A 20,576-nucleotide genomic window follows, 5' to 3' on the forward strand; every position below is an offset into this window, starting at 1 on the left:
TACCATAAGATCCAAATAAAAAGTTATGAAGCAAACACTTAGCAATATTCCACACAGTACCACTTAGTGCTTATTATACCAGCTGTGATTCACCATACTCCTGTTGCTATATTGGCAACATCTCATCATTTTATGATTAACGAAAAAGAAGAGCTTGTACAGACCGAATATCAATGCATTTTTATACCTTAAATGTGTTTAAAATGTTTTAAAAATCTGGTTAAAGGTAGACTATGTAATATTTCAAATTATCTTGAAACATGATAATCACTAAAAATGTTAACATCATGCTCATTTCTTGACCATAGAATATTAATGTTTGCATTAAACTCCAAATATTTACCAGATATTAGCTTCAAAACAAGTGTTGATGACACATGATGCAAGGTCCTGGCAAATATCAGAGGTAATATACATCAATGTCTGTTAATTGTATGCTATGTTTCATTAAACACCATCTTTAATCTGAATCATGTTGTTTGTTAATAATAATGAATAATTAGTGGCCCTCTGAGCTATGTTTTCACTGTTGATACATACATCTGATAGCAGTTTCGATAGCTGTAGCGCATTTATTGTATCATTCATTATTATTTTTAGAGTTTTGATTTTGATGTGTAACTGGGGTTTCCAGCTGTGTCACAACCCTGTGCGCATGTGTTTCATTTATCTGATGGATGACATGAAAAAAGGAAAAAACAGTGTTTTATCTGGGCAAAATAATATGAAGAAGTTTCTCCTGAACATAAATCGGAGATATTACAGGATGTCTCCAGTGCAAATGTAGATTTGGCGCAATAACATCTTTGAGTCTTGTTTCCATATGGTTTTCCATAACCAAAAGTGATATCTGCAACAGCTAAACAAACAGGAAACATTAAATCCTTTTTTTTTTTTAAAGAGAGCACAGATTCAATTTTGAGACACAATAGAAGGTATCATACATTCACATTGTATGGGATGAGAGAAAGGCTGGCAAAGCTAATAAAGTGATGCTAATGTGCTTTGTGATGCGGTGGAAGTCCCCGGCTCTCAGCTCCAAACAGATGGGATCGCTCCCCCAGGATCAGATAAAAGATGTCCAGCTCCGACTCTGCAGAGCGTGGCAGATTCAACAAAGGCTGCCTCTCAAAGGCGCGCCGTCCACGGCCGCTCGCACAGAAGTCATTCGCGTAAAATTAATGTGGCATAGCACACGGCGTCATGATGAGGTTAAATTGAGGCATATCATTCTTAACGAAGGCAGGAACCAGATCAAAACAATAACAGGGAGCTAATCTGAGGCGGCCTCTGCCACTGCTGATGGTGACGCACGACCCCGAAACATTCAAAGCGTCCAATTGGCTGACAGCGCCTCTGCTTCCTTATTCACAGGCTAGATCATAACATGTCAAGATCCGCGACACCTTCACATCATGCATGTTTATTCAAATCCCTTGAATATATGGAGCGGTTGATTCAAGGCTAAGCTGGGTATACGGCTATAAATACTCCTCACCTTGCCGTATGTTCTCCATATCACACTGTCAGAGGGAGCTGCCACACCATCAGATTATTCTCTAAGCCCCCCGCTCGTCTTCGTGCCGGCTGCCGCTCCTTCCTTCAGTCTACGGAAGCCCTTTCCTCCAGAGATGACCGCCGCAGAGATCACCCTGTCCCTGCGGCCCCCCTCCCGCTCACAAGGACGTCCCCGGACCCACATGTCTGGGTCGTCGCTGAGCTCGTAGATGGACCCGTCTTCCACGCTGTGCTCCAAGGACTCCAGGGAGGAGTCTGACGCCTCGTCGCCCAGCGCAGTCAGCGGGCGTCCGGGCAGTCCCGATGTGGAGCGCAGCTTGTACTGCAGCAGGACGCCGCGGCCTTTGCCCCGCCCCTCCCCCTGGTAGGACTGCTGCAGGGACTCCTGGGACGAGGTGTCGCTGCGGTCCTCGCCCCCAAACGCAGAGTCCGGCCCGTCCCCTAAAGAGTCTCTCTTCAGGAGGTCAGGGGACAGAGAGCTGGTGGTGGCCACCAGGAACTCAACAGGCCCACAATGTGCATTCAGAGAGACCATTCCCTTTCCTGTAGGAGAAAGTAAGATATGATATTAAAGGTCATGCAGAGGGACATTAGAGTGGTGCAGGAATGAGTCCTCAAATCTGGAAATTAGTTGTACACCTTCCGGTTCCCTTGTCTCAAATTCAACAGAGGTGGTTAGAAGCGTGAAAATAAAGTATTGGGTCAACAAAAGCTTAAAAGAGTTTCACGTTTTGTTGTACGAACATGACATTTGTCAGTCAACACTCACTTGTGAATATCCGAAGCTTCTACGTGTCATAAGAACAGTGGCTGTTGAGAAGTGACTAAATAAACTATAAAACGTCATGACGCTGACACAAGTCTCGGATAGCTTATCTTAGCTCAGCATTGGTGATGCGCAGCCATGCGACTATGATGTAGTTTGTTATAGCATAACGTTAGCTTTTAACTTTCGTCAATTGTCTTGACGTTTAAAAGATCATAACGTGGTGGTAATATGTGGAGCTTAACAGAACATGTTAAGAATCATCAGAAATGTGTGTTTTTCATAATGCTTATTTTCATCAATATATCGAAATCCAATGGATAAATCCCATTGCTTTTTGTCAAGGGATCCCTTGCAATGCAACACACTGGGACAGCCTACAAAATTAATGCACCACTATACAAACAGTGCACTGAGTCAATGTCCACTTACAAAAGACTATTAAGCAAGCCACAGTTTGAACTAAAAATGACTTGAACCCTGGATCATAATGTATGTCAGTTAACTGTATTTATTATGATTATGCTGCTGTAACAGTAATAATGGGAGATGATGTTTGCGCTGTTTTTACATAGTTTTCAATAAACTAGCTTGGAATAACAAGGTCCGGTTTGCGCAAGTGGGAAGCTAACAACCTCATTCACTTGGCATAATTAACAAAACGCTGGCAGGCAGTTTTTAAATTACCCTGCAACAATATACATATGAACAGTGTGATGTGTGTGTTTGCCTGCCTGGTTATATTGGCAATGATTCCGAGAACCACCAAGTTTGACCTCAACAATGGGCAGTGCAGAGTCATTTTCATCCATAAAAAATAACATTATTTTTGACCTCTCAAGAAGCTGTTCAACCACAGTGAGCCTGCCCGTCTGATCCATACCTGTTATTTTGGGGATGCCCTCCAGTTTGGGGACTGGAAGAGTGATAATGAGGCCTTGGGCAGTGCCCACCCAGAGCAGCCCCTGGCAAATTAGCAGACTCGTCACTCGCATGTTCTTTTGGCCTGCAATATAGAAAATAGACCAACAAAAAATGAGTTTTTCTCCATCACTTGCTGTTGTAGAAAGAGAAACAGCACAACATTACAACACTGCGCTCTTTGGAAATAATCATATTTTCTCCCTGTTGAAGTCATAATACAAAATATACAGACTGACTGGTCAGTCTCTTAAAGAGTGAATTATGAACTACAATAGATTTTAGTATTACCAAAGGTTCTTCCAAAGCAATGTATTTTGGAAGGTGCCCTAGCAGGAAGAAGCTTTAGCTAAGGTTTAGGCTCTGTGATCAATATTTTACAGCTTAAAGGGGCCCTATTATGCAAATGTGAAGGTTCATACAGTAATTATATTGTGGGGGTCCTGCCAATCCTATGTCCTGTGCCGTTGGAGGCCCCGCCGACTACTCTCCTGCCGGGGGTCCTGCCAACCCTTTGTCCTGTCCCGTTGGAGGTCCCGCCGTCTGCTCTCCTGCCGGGGGTCCTGCCAGCTCCTTGTCCTGTCTTGTTGGAGGTCCCGCCGACTACTCTACTGCCGGGGGTCCTGCAAACCCTATGTCCTGTCCCGTTGGAGGTCCCGCCGACTACTGTTCTGCCAACCCTGTGTCCTGTGCCGTTGGAGGTCCCGCCGACTACTCTCCTGCCGGGGTCCTGCCAACTACTCTTCTGCCGGGGGTCCTGCCAACCCCTTGTCCTGTTCCGTTGTAGGCCCCACCATCACCTGTCTTGCCGGGGGTCCTGCCAACTCCTGGTCCTCTTCCGTGGGGGATCCTGCCGAAGCCTGTCCCACTGGCTCCGGTTCCTGTTCGGCCGACACCGGGTCCTGCCCGGCCTCCGGAGCTGTCTGGTCTTCGCCCTCGAGCCCGGCCCCCTGAGAGCCGCGGTCTTCGCCCTCGAGCCCGGCCCCCTGAGAGCCGCGGTCTTCGCCCTCCAGCCCGGCCCCCTGAGTGCCGCGGTCTTCGTCCTCGGGCCCGGCCCCCTGACTCTTCCTGCCGCTGCTTTCGCCCTCATGCTCGGCCCCCTGAGTTTGCCCGCTGTGGCCTTCGCCCCTTTTTGAACTTTGCCTTGCCCCCAGGCCTTCCGCCCGAGACCCCCTCCTTGGTCTCTGCCTTGCCCCCGGGCCTTCCGCCCGAGACCCCGTCCTTGGTCTCTGCCTTTCCCCCGGGCCCGTCCGCCCTCCACCCGTCCTCCAGACCCCCTCCCCCCACCCTTTCTTGGCCCTAGTTATGTGTCCTCCCTCCGGTCCCCCTCCACCCACCTTGCTGGACCTTTTTTTTTTTTTTTTTGGGACGTCTGGGATCCGTCCCTTGAGGGGGGGGTTCTGTCACGATTCTCATGTTATGTCACGTTTATAGTTTTGTCTGTGTTGGTGTTTTTCTTGTCTTTGGGTTTCCGGTTTTATTGTGTAAAGTGTTCACCCCCGTTTCCTGCCTGTCTGCTTTCTGTCTGTTTCCCTCCCTGATTACCCAATTGTGTTCACCTGTTGTCCTTGTGTTTCTCCTCCCCTGCCCAGCTGTGTCTTGTTCTGTGATTACCCTTCTGTGTATTTAGTCTAGTCTTCCCCTGTGTTCCATGTCGGTTCATTGTTTCCCCTCCATGTCATTCCACGGTCTGTGTTCCTTGTGCTGCTCGTTGGTGTTGGATATTTTGGATTCTGCCTTGTTTTGCCACAGCTTTAATTTATTTAATAAAGCTCGCTTTTCGTTATTCTGCATTTGAGTCCTACCTGCTTCACCCATTCGTAACAGTATGTCCTATTTCTTCACCTCAGCTGATTGTTCGCTTACGGGCACTTAACTTATAACCTTTACAGATAATGAGTTACTATGTACAAGTCAAACATATTTCCCCCCTAACATTTAAAAATATGAGTCCTCCCTGTGCCAGCCAGCCGCCGTGACAACGTTGGATTTCAGAATCTCTGGGAGGAGTGAGGAGTGTAAAAATAGAAACTGTCATTGTTGGTTACTGTGAATGTCCACCGTATAACACAGACAGAGTCTAAGCTGTTAGCCTCCTGCAGAGCCTCCTCTCCTTTTGAATAAATATCCTACCTGCCACTACGGATATAGATTTGATATACCTCTGAGGAACTAAGAATCTTAAATGCTCAGTGTGGTGTTTTCAGCTCCGATGCCAAGTGGAAAAAGTCCATTACTCAGTCACACTATGTTAGATTGTAAATCAGGCTTGATGAGCTGGTGTCGGCACCTTTCTTGTTTATTTTTTGTTTACCTCACTCTGGACTGACACGTGCAATCAAACAGCAATCAAGACGTTGCAGCTGAGAGGAAAACCATCTGTAACTGAATACAGATGTGGGTGGTGCTCTACATGCATGGTAAACCCCGACAGGAGGGTTACACGACTTCCTCTTGGATCCTAGTGCTGTCTTGGGAATGGCAATATTACACGAAACATGGCCGTGTTTACCAGAATACAATGAAAAGGTGTATTTATAGACTCCAGCTGTCATGTGGAGGAAAACAGCACTAGAAGGGACTGTACATCTCCTCCCCCAGGAGAAGAGGAGAGGGGGATGGGAGGGAAGATTGTGAGAAAAGTAAGGAGTGAAAGCATTAATAAAAGGCTAAACTTGTGCAGATTTCTGAGTAAAAACTAAACCAGTTGCTTAGCATTCCTGTTTCCCTGGCTGCAGGTGATGCATGAATTGCATCAGTGTGTCAAACAGACAGAAGGAATAAGCCAAGATAAGGCATTGCTTTTGAAGCTGAAAATGGGTTTTTGATCCTCTGGTGAAATGCAGCCAGGTTAAAGCCACATGAAAAAAAAGAGAAATGTTATTTACCTCTGAAATGTTCTCTGGCTGGCATTCAAATTCAACAAGGATGCACAAAGTAGAAAGGCTGGGCCTGAATGCTAACATTGTCATTTTGTTTGAATAGTCGGAGAAATGTTGGCATGAAGTGACTTGATTCACTGTGAAACATAAAAAAAGGTTTTATCTTCTGTGCAGAGGTCCTGCTGAGATAGGAGCAGTGAGTTATAGCAACAGATATATGAACTGAAGGTCACCTTTCAGAGGGTGAACAGTCTGAGAAAAATAAATAAAAAAACTGCAGGACAGAGGGAAATGCAGAGCATGTAAAGTGGCATGTTTATCGTTATATCAGTAAATAAGAGCGGGGATCGGAGTATCAGCTCCGAGACATTAGATAAATGTGTTTTGAGGAAATTGCCTATAAAACTCCTCAGCTGCACTTATGATTTTTACACTCCAAAAATTAAATGATAATGGTGTGGCCTAAGGAAGGCGCAGGAAAGGAAAGGATAACAGGAGGTGGTACATTTATTGTTCAGTACCTCGATACAAATACTAAATATAAAGATATAACTATTATGGGAGATGAGGACAACTAGCCAACTCTTCAAATCAGTGTCATGCCATAAAGCAGAGGCAAGCTCAACGGACAAGTTAAATAATGCAGTGTTTTTTATTTATTTATTGAATTCTTATAAGCATTTTTTTTAAATGCTATGATTACAAGAAACATGACAAAACGGGTGACATTTACACTGAAAATAAATGAATAACCCACAAATCAGAAGGGGAAAAGAGGGAGGAAAAAAACAAACAAAGAAAAAGAAATGAAAACTCGGATATATCATTAATACTCATATTGATTGTCACATCTTTATAGCAGGGTCATTCCTTATGAAAATCTCCTTTTTCAGTCTATATGCAAATAGAGGGACAGTGAGATAAATATTGTGCGAGATGACAACTACTCATGAAGCAGACAGCATTGATTTATTTGCATTTTAAGAAATGTTAAGACACAAGGCATAGGCTACATAACAACAAATGCAGTTAAAACTAAAATACATTAAATAAATAAAATCCACAAATCAGAAAAATAAAAGAGAGAAAAAATGATATACAGAAACTAATTGTACATTGTTAACAGATAATGGATACAGCATAAATACATCATATTCTTGTTTGTTTTTTTACTTATATGGACAAAGAGACACATATTGTGAGAGATGTCAACTGTTCACCTCGTGTCATGCCGTGAGGAAGACCCTGAACCTTGGGGACGAGTTAAATAATGTACAGCGATCACATTTTCATTAATCTCCTGCATGATTAATAAAACATTCCTGTGAGCAGACCTGAGAGCATTGTCAGGCCCGCGTGAAGTGAGACTGACGAGTGAACGCGGGCATTGTGGGAGTTTACTCTAGAAGTTAGCTGAACTAGAAAACAATATCCTCTATTGAAATATAGATTCTTTTTGGGGAGGGGGGTGAGATGACTTTGCCAGGGGAGACGGCTGCCTCTGACACCTACCATGTGACCCAGCTTCAACTCCGGATGTTGACAGGCATCAGCTCGGGGCGATGATGGAGGCGATAATAAGACCCGAGGCAGCGCTGTGTGGGCCTTATCCTCGCTTTCTCCGTATGCAAATCATTAGCTTCTGCTTCCTTTGTTGAGCAAGGTTGGTAAAGTGTGCTCTCCCTCCTTTATCATCCGCACCGCCGAGCCTGCGGAAATGAAAAGCAATGCAAATACGCCCGGCTTTTAGGAGTCGGCAGATAAAGCAGGGAGACCTTCAGACCGCAACGCCTCATCCGCTTCAGTTTAGCCTTGACCGAGGCATGCAAATTATACCTGAGACGCAGGAGAGTGACGCCGCGAGCCGCACAGGCGCAAAGCTGGGGGTTGAGATAGGCAAATCTCTCCTAAAGCAGGGTTAATTGGCAGAAAATATCTATAGAAAGGTTTTAAAAAAGGGCTTTTTTGCTGGAAAAATCACACATATTTGTGCCCTATACTGTTTGAGTCAGCATTTGGGCATCACTTTTTGTCATTTTGCTTCCAGGAGAGGATGTGTTCTAATGCTGACCCGGGTACAAAGCACGACTCAGCACTGCTTCATCAAATCAGTGTTACACGCTCAATCCTCAGTTTTATGGAGCCTTTCAGGAGCTTCCTGTAGTGGAGTGATCCTCATTGTGCTGCTGGATTGCTGGTTTGAGTATTGGGCGCTCCCAGGATAACATCTACGAGCCAAAGAACTTGGGTAAATGAGAGCTTGCGGCAAAACTGAAAAGAGTACAAGTAAACAAAGCCTAGATTATACACATCCACAGAGGACAAGGAGGCTTATTAATGGCTGGGATGCATCTTTTTCTGATTGCCCATTTCTAGTGTTGAATGACTTGGGAAGATATCATAATATCTCATTAAAAAAACATGCTCATCGTCACAGGGGCCACTGTTGGCCCTCTCTAGAAATACCAATGTCTAAGTGACAGTATAGTTAAATATTTAAAATGTTCCACATATACAGAGATATTAATGATTAGGAATATACAGTACATACATTTCAATGTGAATGAGCAAGTCAAACTTAAAGGGGACCTATCATGCAAAATGCACATTGCGATGTCTTTTATACATAAATATGTGTCCCCGGTGCATCGGGGAACTCACGCAGCATCAGAAAATAAAACCCTCTCTCTTTTCCTCCGTACCCAAATCTTTTAAAAACGGGTGTACGGATACAGATTTCCATCCGAACTGACGTCAAATCGGCGGCGGACCCACAGAAAGTTGCTATCAGAAACAATGCCTGACGTGGTTTGGACGTCTTTGTTTACAATAGCAGCCTCGCTAACACTCAGAGCTAACCTGTACTGAAGAGCACATGTGTTTAAAAAGCAAGAAGTAAAAAAAGGAACTCACCTTGTGATAAACCTGCAAGAGAAAAAGCATTTGAACTCCATACTGTTTCAGAAATAATCCTTGACGTGGTTTAAACAGGATGGTGTTTTATCACAGCAGAATTTAACTTTATCTCTGGTAGAATTCTGATCAGGCATTAGCTCCGCCTCCTCTTATTTATTTGTTTCAAGCTAAGGACCCAAGATCCGCGTTTCTCTAACAGGGCTGCAAAAGAGGGGTTTGAGCAGTATGAGGCATGGCTACAATGGGTGAACTTTTTGGTATTTTGAAAAAAAAACTTCACAGACATAATATAGCATGATAGGTCCACTTTAAGTAAAAGTGGAAATACTATGGTACTACAATTATTATATTATATTATCAGTAAAATGTACTTTATGTATCAGAAGAAGTCTTGGGTATGCAACATGGCTACGTGGCTTCTAGTATTACAGAATACTATCATATTGTGGACATCATTAGGAGATACATGTTACGTCTTTAAATGTTGTAACTTGTCATTGTGGAGGCAACTTAAGTTATTTAACCTGTTAAGCCCCAAGCCTGTTTTTCAGGGATGTAGACAAGTCAGAATCAAAATACAATTATTTTATTGTAAAGTAAATTCAGATTGAACATAGTAAAAAAATGTAAATTATAGTGTCCGTCCAAAAAAAACATTACTTATAGTGAAAACTACCCTTGAATGATGGGATAGTAGACTAAAAGCTTTAGGAATCCAAACTATAACATAATAAGTAGTACCCTGTATCAAGATTGATGCAAAACAAGGGACATTTGACCTTTTTAGAGAGATTTAGCAAAAGAAAACCCACCTTTGGGGTCATTTGGGTGTATTTGCCGTTTCTCTGGAACCCATTGGTCGATTTTGGTGATCGACACCTCTTTTTAACCGTTAGAGCCAATAGAATCAAATGGGAAGTTCCACATACACACACGTTACCATTGACAAGTGAGAGCTATGCCCACGCAGTCGAAAGCAATGTTATGCTCTGAAACCTGAAACCTAGGCTCAAACTAGTAAATATGAAGATGGATTATCAGGAATAATTTCAAAGTGACACAGACACATTGGATTAACCTTAAGCAGCGTTTTTATCGTTTTGATGCCATTGAACACACATTTTGTTTAGAACAACAGCTAAGGTAAGAAGCTTCCTCCGTGAAGCTATGTGTTGAGTTTGGATCGCTCAGTGATGATACTAATATTTCTGGAATCAGTGGAATCTCAGCTTTCTAATCGATATCTTGTTTTTGCAGATACGATAAGTAATAAGGGTATTTAAGCTGTGAGTTCTGTGCCAAGTGAGACTTGTGACACTTCTTGTGAGACTTGTGTTTTGTTTCGGTAAAAAATGGTTTGTATCGTGGTAGCTGAGATTCTGAGAAAGTGATGTTTAAAACTCCCTTCCACAAACAACAACGAGCATAATTATGACATTCAAATGATGTACATTATTCAAGTTTACATTAACTTTGGATAATAACACGGGAGAGATGAGCAGAAGCGCTCTCTCCCCCTCTCTATCTCTCCTGACAGCCTGTCAGTATCTCATGCAGCTCACTGATCCAGTAATGAGTGACCCGACAGTGAAGAATACATATATGTATAACTAGTTTAGCTTGTTCCAGAGGTAGATAAAACAGTGTTAGGTCTAACTCTTAGTGTGTGTGTGTTGCTCCGCTCACCGGTCCATCACAGCGGGTGGAGCTGCAGGATTTCTGCTTCACACACGTTGCATTCCGCTATTTTACTGTCTTTTTCGGACACCTTAAAATACTGCCAGACTCGTGAAGCCATTTTGGCGAGCTTGTTGTATGCCGCGCACAGAGAAAAGTCTCATGTATTTTACGTCATCATTTTACATCATGCGATCGGCTCTCGCGATCGGCATTTTTAGAGAGCACCGATCGATCGGAAGAGAGTGAGTATCGGCCGATATCGATCGGTGGCCGATCGATCGGAGCATCCCTGCTTAAGTACAAGTAAGCTATGCAGGGCATTGTAATTGCGCCGCATTTGCGCATAAAATGAGGCCCTACGCCTACGCAGTCTGTGTGATCTGCGTGTAGGGAGGGGCGGGCCTGAAGCTATGTCTAAATAGTACATGTTGAGTAAATGTAATACCACATTTCACCACTGTGTATGTAGTACAGTGCAAGTCATGCGCAGTGCAGGGTTTTAAAGTTCGTAGTTCTAACGTACTTAGTTACATTCCAGCACTCAGCAACTATGCTTCCTTTTAGCATTGACCTTTCCTGCTAAATTCCTAAAGGCTACAGCTGAGGCTAATTCCTGTGGATGTAGAGACCCCTTTATGTGACAATGTCAGCGCCGACGGGGGGGCTTTATGTGACCTGACTGCTCCATGTGGAGTTGGGAGGAGGAGGAGGCTATTAATGTAGCATTCAGGTCAAAGGTCAGCAGCACACATTGATGAGGAAAAAGCAAACAGCTTCACTTCCTACTTTGATGGATGGTAGATTTGTATTCCTGGAGGACTTCTTTGACACGTGTAGAAGAGAGAGGCAAAAAAAGAAACACAGCGAGGGAAAGAGACAGAGATAAAGCAGTCATACCTACCCCCCCTCCACTTGTCTCCCTGAAGTGACATAAGCCGCTGGCATAATAAAGGTGAAGAGGCTTAAAATATGTGACAAAACCAAGTCTCAATGGTCATCATTTATCTGAGGAGTTTCACTCTGCACATAGGAAGAGATTCCTGCTGCATCTCCTCCTTCCTCTCCTTGTTTTTACTCCTAGCTTCTACTGTTAATATAACATTGACCAAACCAATCTAAAAGGGGCCCCTTTATGGTGTTTTCTCCTCCCTGTTGTGTGCTATAGGTTATTGTGCATGTAAATGGTCTGCCAAGGCTAAAATCCCTAGTTCCCTCCAGAGACACGCCTCGATTGGGCTTCTTTATTTACTAGTTTGACATAGTGACATCACTACCTAATATCGCGCTTCTATTGGCCTGAAGAATGTTTAAATTATGTATCTAAAATATCAAAAAAAGGGAATACCCGGTGACCAAGCTAGGATAATCCAAACATTTGAATAAGCGCATCACAATGCAAAATGATCAAAATACAGTCCCATACCAAAAACACTTAAACTCAACATTTCCAAAACTAAATATGTCAATCAAATGATCAAATAAGAAAAGAGGAATTCATTAATTAAATAACAGGACTAATTTCTCAAAACCATGAGGAGTGAGTGATGGATGTTTGGGTCTGAGAAGTTTGTATTGTTGTTTAACACTCCAGTCACACAGGCCAGTTCAATGTCAGATTACTGCAATGCAGGTGGATGGGTGTGTATGCATCCCCATCCCCAACCTGGGAGTGCAAGCCAGGCAACATCACAGATCAGAATGCAGGTCAGAAAATGATCCTACCAGCTCCTGGGTTCAGTGGCATTCCAAAAATCACACTGGGTACAGTATGTCAGCTGGATCAGACTTCCACTTCTTCCCTCTTTCAGCAGTGCAGAGTGCTCTCCTCTCCTCCACAGCTCATTTGTCTGATTAGCTTCCCCCAGCTCTCAGGTGTGGCTTGTTCACCCCTTTGTGATCAGGGAAGGAATATTCTGTATTTTCTTTATTTCCCCCCGTCCTGCTACAAAACATGTAAAAATGACACAGTAGAGGCACAAAATAAGAACCTGAAAAATGAGCATAATTTGTTCTCTTTGATAAAAAATATATGTCAATCCAAGGGTAGTTTTATTATATTAGTAGTTTAACCAAAAAGGGTTCATTATTATGTTCTCTCAAATCAACTCACTAATTTGATGTTTCTTTTTACTTTAAGCTAGCAATGCTCTTGAGAAAGCAACAACAAATACACTGGACTATCCTTAATGTGATGTCTAGAGGCTAGAGTATTAGAGATGAATGCCGCTGAGGACTAAATTAACATAACTCAATTAAGTCTTTTTTCTTTTTACAATTCAGTGTATGTATTCTTGTTAGTTTTTCCTGTCTGTGTTGTTTTTAAGCCCTGGCTTCCAGTAGACACAGAGGTAAGCTTACTGTAATTTGAATAATCAAACAGCAAGAAAGTGATACGATAATCCAAATGAAACATCAAGGACTAGATTTTCTGCTGCTGAGTCATAAAGAAAGTGTAACAGAGTTAGCATAATAATGCTACAGATGTACTGTTTATCTCAAAGCCTACTGTACCTTTGACAGAATAAAGCCACATCAATATGATTCAGTGAAATAAAAAAAGGACAAACTCAAGTTTAAACATCTTTTTAATTCAGCATTCGCCTGTTAGACATGTAACATTAAAGTACCAAGGAGAAATGAGCAGTGACGGCATCAAGTGTAATACTCTTGCTTAAAGGATAATTCAGTTAATAATTGTTGTAACCTTACTTAACAGATTTGGCCATCATTTAATGTAATTCTTCTCCATTTTGTACACACCTAAGCAATCAGTGAGGTATCCCTCCAACAAGATGTGACAGGTTAAGAGAAGAGCAGCCAGATGATCACACAGGCTGTGAACACTTGCACAACAGGTGGTAAAACTAAAGGTCAACGCACCCATCATGTCAGTAATCACGCCTCATCGCACAGGAACAAACGGTGCTATGGCAGGGCAAAGTTGAACATGGAAGTCAGTGTGTAAACTGTGACAGATGTCAGACAATTTAGCTGAAAAAAAGGTTTCTTCCTGTGTTGCTTACCAAGAATTCTGAAAATGCAAAGTGTTTGTTTAAAACCTGTATGATCATTGGACTGTTTGTGTTTCTTATAGTGCTGACTTGTTTTTAGTGATGTTTCCATCAATCCCAGATATGTATGTGTCGTATGGAAGAGGATTACGGCCTCATGTGAAAACATATTCGAGATCTGACCAAAGTGAAAATCTTTTTTTGAGATCTGACTATAATCTCTGAATTCTACGGAGGCCGACAGGTGCAAATGGCTACAAAGGCCCAAAGACTTCCATTAGGAGAACTGCGCTGCAGTTTCAAAACAATGCAAATTAAAAATACCAATGCGCAATAACACATGCAAATGAACCAACTTGACGACAACACATGTGCAGCATTTAGAAAACATTCACCAACTTGACGAAACATGCACAGGATTTACTAAAAGCGCTGCATAAATTAAAAGCAAAACACTGAAAATTTAAAACACAAAAATCAGCTTGGACCAGAGTGCTTGTTGACGTTCAGGGATTATACAGTTGTCTAGTTAGTTATACCGGAAGGAATTGTTACTATTGCAATTGTTGAAAAAAGCCACTTACGTTTTTGATACCTTTCCAACAGTAGTGACAATTGGCCAACACTATAACCCCTGAACAACAACAAGCTTCCAGTTCCAGTGTGCATCAGTTTTTAGTTTTCTGATGTGTTTTGAGCTTCTTGCAGCGTTTTGTTAATGCAACACTTTAGGTAAAAGCTGCGCACGTTTTTTAAATGCTGCACATGTGTTACTAAAATGTTCTTCATTTGGATATTTTAGCCCATTTGTGTTTTTGTATTAACATAGTTTCTTTAGCTGCAGCAAATGTCTCAATGAAAATGTGTTGCACCGTTATAGTGCATTTGCACCCGTTGGCCACTGTACGGATCTTACTGTATGTGTTGAACGATGGCCAAACCTTTCAAAAAGTAACTAGACTTCTCCTTTAACACCACAATCTCATTTTATACATCAACACTGTTGCAGAGTCCTCTTTACAAAAGGGAATGCAGGTTTAATTAGTAACATTTAAAATTAGTAGTACAGTACGGTCATTCATAAGTATTCATATTCAGTGCATGGATAATACCTGTACACATGTTGTGTAAGAAGATGAATTGTTTGAAATAATGTCCATCAAATGTCAGTTGGAGATGATACTGTATCTCAGTTGATAAGCTTATGAAACTCGATGAAAACACACCCTTCCCCTGGTTAGGGTTGAGCGAACAACCTCCGCAGTGACCATCATGGCGTTATGGATCCAGCAGCATTGAATCTCACATGAATTAAGAGGATACATTTCTGACGTGACATCGAGATTTACATTTAGATGACAGCATCCAACGACGTAGTCATTTCTTTTTTTCAGTGATTCCGGCTGAAGGCAGGATGTTTAAATGCTTTTGATGCAGTCAGTTGTGAGCAGGAGGAGAAGAAAAGGGAAAATAAACCTGACTGTGCCGCAGGGAAATACAAAACATGAACTTTGCGCTTTGACTGTGATGAGAGGATAAGATGAAATTCCTTTTGGGGCGGAAGGGCTAAGTAGAGATATATGTGGAGAAAAGTTATATAACACAACCTTCACCTGCTCTCCATTTTATTGAAAATCCACAAAGCTGCTTTCATATTTGTGATTTTCCTCCACCCACTTAACACCATGCACTGTTAATCTGTAGGATTGATGCCAATGTTACCATAAGATCCAAATAAAAAGTTATGAAGCAAACACTTAGCAATATTCCACACAGTACCACTTAGTGCTTATTATACCAGCTGTGATTCACCATACTCCTGTTGCTATATTGGCAACATCTCATCATTTTATGATTAACGAAAAAGAAGAGCTTGTACAGACCGAATATCAATGCATTTTTATACCTTAAATGTGTTTAAAATGTTTTAAAAATCTGGTTAAAGGTAGACTATGTAATATTTCAAATTATCTTGAAACATGATAATCACTAAAAATGTTAACATCATGCTCATTTCTTGACCATAGAATATTAATGTTTGCATTAAACTCCAAATATTTACCAGATATTAGCTTCAAAACAAGTGTTGATGACACATGATGCAAGGTCCTGGCAAATATCAGAGGTAATATACATCAATGTCTGTTAATTGTATGCTATGTTTCATTAAACACCATCTTTAATCTGAATCATGTTGTTTGTTAATAATAATGAATAATTAGTGGCCCTCTGAGCTATGTTTTCACTGTTGATACATACATCTGATAGCAGTTTCGATAGCTGTAGCGCATTTATTGTATCATTCATTATTATTTTTAGAGTTTTGATTTTGATGTGTAACTGGGGTTTCCAGCTGTGTCACAACCCTGTGCGCATGTGTTTCATTTATCTGATGGATGACATGAAAAAAGGAAAAAACAGTGTTTTATCTGGGCAAAATAATATGAAGAAGTTTCTCCTGAACATAAATCGGAGATATTACAGGATGTCTCCAGTGCAAATGTAGATTTGGCGCAATAACATCTTTGAGTCTTGTTTCCATATGGTTTTCCATAACCAAAAGTGATATCTGCAACAGCTACAACAAACAGGAAACATTAAATCCTTTTTTTTTTTTTAAAGAGAGCACAGATTCAATTTTGAGACACAATAGAAGGTATCATACATTCACATTGTATGGGATGAGAGAAAGGCTGGCAAAGCTAATAAAGTGATGCTAATGTGCTTTGTGATGCGGTGGAAGTCCCCGGCTCTCAGCTCCAAACAGATGGGATCGCTCCCCCAGGATCAGATAAAAGATGTCCAGCTCCGACTCTGCAGAGCGTGGCAGATTCAACAAAGGCTGCCTCTCAAAGGCGCGCCGTCCACGGCCGCTCGCACAGAAGTCATTCGCGTAAAATTAATGTGGCATAGCACACGGCGTCATGATGAGGTTAAATTGAGGCATATCATTCTTAACGAAGGCAGGAACCAGATCAAAACAATAACAGGGAGCTAATCTGAGGCGGCCTCTGCCACTGCTGATGGTGACGCACGACCCCGAAACATTCAAAGCGTCCAATTGGCTGACAGCGCCTCTGCTTCCTTATTCACAGGCTAGATCATAACATGTCAAGATCCGCGACACCTTCACATCATGCATGTTTATTCAAATCCCTTGAATATATGGAGCGGTTGATTCAAGGCTAAGCTGGGTATACGGCTATAAATACTCCTCACCTTGCCGTATGTTCTCCATATCACACTGTCAGAGGGAGCTGCCACACCATCAGATTATTCTCTAAGCCCTCCCCGCTCGTCTTCGTGCCGGCTGCCGCTCCTTCCTTCAGTCTACGGAAGCCCTTTCCTCCAGAGATGACCGCCGCAGAGATCACCCTGTCCCTGCGGCCCCCCTCCCGCTCACAAGGACGTCCCCGGACCCACATGTCTGGGTCGTCGCTGAGCTCGTAGATGGACCCGTCTTCCACGCTGTGCTCCAAGGACTCCAGGGAGGAGTCTGACGCCTCGTCGCCCAGCGCAGTCAGCGGGCGTCCGGGCAGTCCCGATGTGGAGCGCAGCTTGTACTGCAGCAGGACGCCGCGGCCTTTGCCCCGCCCCTCCCCCTGGTAGGACTGCTGCAGGGACTCCTGGGACGAGGTGTCGCTGCGGTCCTCGCCCCCAAACGCAGAGTCCGGCCCGTCCCCTAAAGAGTCTCTCTTCAGGAGGTCAGGGGACAGAGAGCTGGTGGTGGCCACCAGGAACTCAACAGGCCCACAATGTGCATTCAGAGAGACCATTCCCTTTCCTGTAGGAGAAAGTAAGATATGATATTAAAGGTCATGCAGAGGGACATTAGAGTGGTGCAGGAATGAGTCCTCAAATCTGGAAATTAGTTGTACACCTTCCGGTTCCCTTGTCTCAAATTCAACAGAGGTGGTTAGAAGCGTGAAAATAAAGTATTGGGTCAACAAAAGCTTAAAAGAGTTTCACGTTTTGTTGTACGAACATGACATTTGTCAGTCAACACTCACTTGTGAATATCCGAAGCTTCTACGTGTCATAAGAACAGTGGCTGTTGAGAAGTGACTAAATAAACTATAAAACGTCATGACGCTGACACAAGTCTCGGATAGCTTATCTTAGCTCAGCATTGGTGATGCGCAGCCATGCGACTATGATGTAGTTTGTTTATAGCATAACGTTAGCTTTTAACTTTCGTCAATTGTCTTGACGTTTAAAAGATCATAACGTGGTGGTAATATGTGGAGCTTAACAGAACATGTTAAGAATCATCAGAAATGTGTGTTTTTCATAATGCTTATTTTCATCAATATATCGAAATCCAATGGATAAATCCCATTGCTTTTTGTCAAGGGATCCCTTGCAATGCAACACACTGGGACAGCCTACAAAATTAATGCACCACTATACAAACAGTGCACTGAGTCAATGTCCACTTACAAAAGACTATTAAGCAAGCCACAGTTTGAACTAAAAATGACTTGAACCCTGGATCATAATGTATGTCAGTTAACTGTATTTATTATGATTATGCTGCTGTAACAGTAATAATGGGAGATGATGTTTGCGCTGTTTTTACATAGTTTTCAATAAACTAGCTTGGAATAACAAGGTCCGGTTTGCGCAAGTGGGAAGCTAACAACCTCATTCACTTGGCATAATTAACAAAACGCTGGCAGGCAGTTTTTAAATTACCCTGCAACAATATACATATGAACAGTGTGATGTGTGTGTTTGCCTGCCTGGTTATATTGGCAATGATTCCGAGAACCACCAAGTTTGACCTCAACAATGGGCAGTGCAGAGTCATTTTCATCCATAAAAAATAACATTATTTTTGACCTCTCAAGAAGCTGTTCAACCACAGTGAGCCTGCCCGTCTGATCCATACCTGTTATTTTGGGGATGCCCTCCAGTTTGGGGACTGGAAGAGTGATAATGAGGCCTTGGGCAGTGCCCACCCAGAGCAGCCCCTGGCAAATTAGCAGACTCGTCACTCGCATGTTCTTTTGGCCTGCAATATAGAAAATAGACCAACAAAAAATGAGTTTTTCTCCATCACTTGCTGTTGTAGAAAGAGAAACAGCACAACATTACAACACTGCGCTCTTTGGAAATAATCATATTTTCTCCCTGTTGAAGTCATAATACAAAATATACAGACTGACTGGTCAGTCTCTTAAAGAGTGAATTATGAACTACAATAGATTTTAGTATTACCAAAGGTTCTTCCAAAGCAATGTATTTTGGAAGGTGCCCTAGCAGGAAGAAGCTTTAGCTAAGGTTTAGGCTCTGTGATCAATATTTTACAGCTTAAAGGGGCCCTATTATGCAAATGTGAAGGTTCATACAGTAATTATATTGTGTGCCTCTACTGTGACATGCTAACATGCTTTAATGTTAAAAAGGTCTTTATTCTTCTCATACTGCAGCACCTCGTTTCACCCTATGTCTGAAACCAGAGCCCAGTCTGCTCTGATTGGTTAGGAGTCCAATGGAGGTGGGAGAGAAACGTTTTAACCCAAAAGCATAAATGACCCCTTTCAATCATGTATTATGAACTATTATTCATTGTAGCGTTACCAGAAGTTCTTTAAACAAAACATATTCAGGAAGCTGCCCTAGCATTATAACAATAATAACAATAATAAATTATATTTATATAGCTCTTTTCTGGAACTCAAAGACGCTTTACAGTGTGAGGGAGGGTCGACAAACAAGGACAGGCAAAAACAAACAAAAACAACAACAACAAATTAAATAAAAAAAAATAATAAATGAATAAAATAAGACATTATGAAATTATGAAATATTAGAAAATGTGATTGTGGGTTGGATTTTTCTAAAGCCCCTGTCACACTGTCCCGAAGTTGACACCCGATGGACACACGAATATGGAATTGTGAATTTCGCACAAAGATGGCAACATTTACATTACATTTAAGACATACAACTGCAACGAAAGTAACACAAACAATTATGTTAAAGTACTATGATACTGTACTGATATCTTCAGACTTTGTTCTTTACTTTATCCGTCTTCATATGTAGAAGATATTACGTTTTCTCTGTCATGTTGTTGTTTTCATAGCAACAACAACTTCCTGTCAACTCGCCTTCAAAATAATATATTATATCCTTTTCAGTTTCACAGAACACAAATTGGGTTATTTACATAATATGTTTACATGATTTTGTTGTGCAATAAAACAACCTGATGGACACACGATAAAGGAAATGTAACATCGGGCCATTCGTGAGGGCATCTTAAGCCATCGTATGACCGCCGGTGGAGTTTCTCAGGCTCCGGCAGCAACTTCGTGAGCGGTGGCAAAATCTTTGGCATGCCAAAAAATTGCCGAAGGACCTTGTGAAGGTTCATTTTCGTGTTGAATTTGTGTGTCAATTTTGCCCTTCGTTAGGGCATCTTGTTATCATCGGTGCTATCGGGTATTCGCCCCGATCAGAGTGAGGGCGAATGCACCGATGATAACACGAAGATGACACGACTTGACAAGATGCCCTCACGAGTGCCTTACGAAGTTGCCGCTCACGAAGTTGCTGCCGGAGCCTGAGAAACTCCACCGGCGGTCATACGATGGCTTAAGATGCCCTCACGAATGGCCCGATGTTGCTACGATCACAGCCGAATTTGAACATTTCCTTTATCGTGTGTCCATCGGGTGTCAATTTCGGGACACTGTGACAGGGGCTTAAGGCTCTGTGATCAGTATTTGACAAGCTTAACATGCACAGTACAACCAGCTACGGCTCTGAGTTACATAAGATGATGAAAAAATGATTTTGTTTACTTGCTATTGACCCAGTTGAAAGGAAAACTCATGTCTGACTAGTGTTTTTGAAACCCTGAACTTGAAAGTT

At 42.2% G+C, this 20,576-nt stretch overlaps 2 protein-coding genes across 6 annotated transcripts in view; both read right to left on the reverse strand.

The window, feature by feature from the left end:
- Nucleotides 1–688: 688 nt before the first annotated feature.
- LOC117446372 (rho guanine nucleotide exchange factor 10-like protein) lies at nt 689–3,310 on the reverse strand. The gene is made up of 2 exons (XM_034082537.2): nt 3,168–3,310; nt 689–2,061 (listed from the first exon to the last, which is right to left on the reverse strand). The coding sequence occupies exons 1-2, from the start codon at nt 3,277–3,279 to the stop codon at nt 1,553–1,555; spliced, it is 621 nt and encodes a 206-aa protein (XP_033938428.1). The 5' UTR covers nt 3,280–3,310; the 3' UTR covers nt 689–1,552.
- A 9,940-nt stretch (nt 3,311–13,250) lies between these two features.
- LOC117446604 (rho guanine nucleotide exchange factor 10-like protein) overlaps nt 13,251–20,576 on the reverse strand; it is a 207,477-nt gene continuing 200,151 nt past the window's right edge. For all 5 annotated transcript variants that reach the window (XM_034082896.1, XM_034082894.1, XM_034082895.1 and 2 more), the window contains 2 exons: nt 18,586–18,708; nt 13,251–17,478 (listed from right to left, as the gene is read on the reverse strand). In XM_034082896.1, the coding sequence (XP_033938787.1) occupies nt 16,934–17,478; nt 18,586–18,708 (668 nt within the window). In that variant the 3' untranslated portion in view covers nt 13,251–16,933. The remainder of the gene's footprint in view (nt 17,479–18,585; nt 18,709–20,576) is intronic.

This window comes from Pseudochaenichthys georgianus, chromosome 5 (assembly GCF_902827115.2).
Source record: "Pseudochaenichthys georgianus chromosome 5, fPseGeo1.2, whole genome shotgun sequence".
NCBI classification, from domain to species: Eukaryota; Metazoa; Chordata; class Actinopteri; order Perciformes; family Channichthyidae; genus Pseudochaenichthys; species Pseudochaenichthys georgianus.

Bases quoted from the DNA above. Each gene is read 5' to 3' on its own strand.
- LOC117446372 (XM_034082537.2), bottom strand. From the start codon at position 3,279: ATGCGAGTGACGAGTCTGCTAATTTGCCAGGGGCTGCTCTGGGTGGGC. The intron at 2,062-3,167 runs GTATGGATCAGA...TTTCTCCTACAG, and splicing joins GGGCATCCCCAAAATAACAG to GAAAGGGAATGGTCTCTCTG.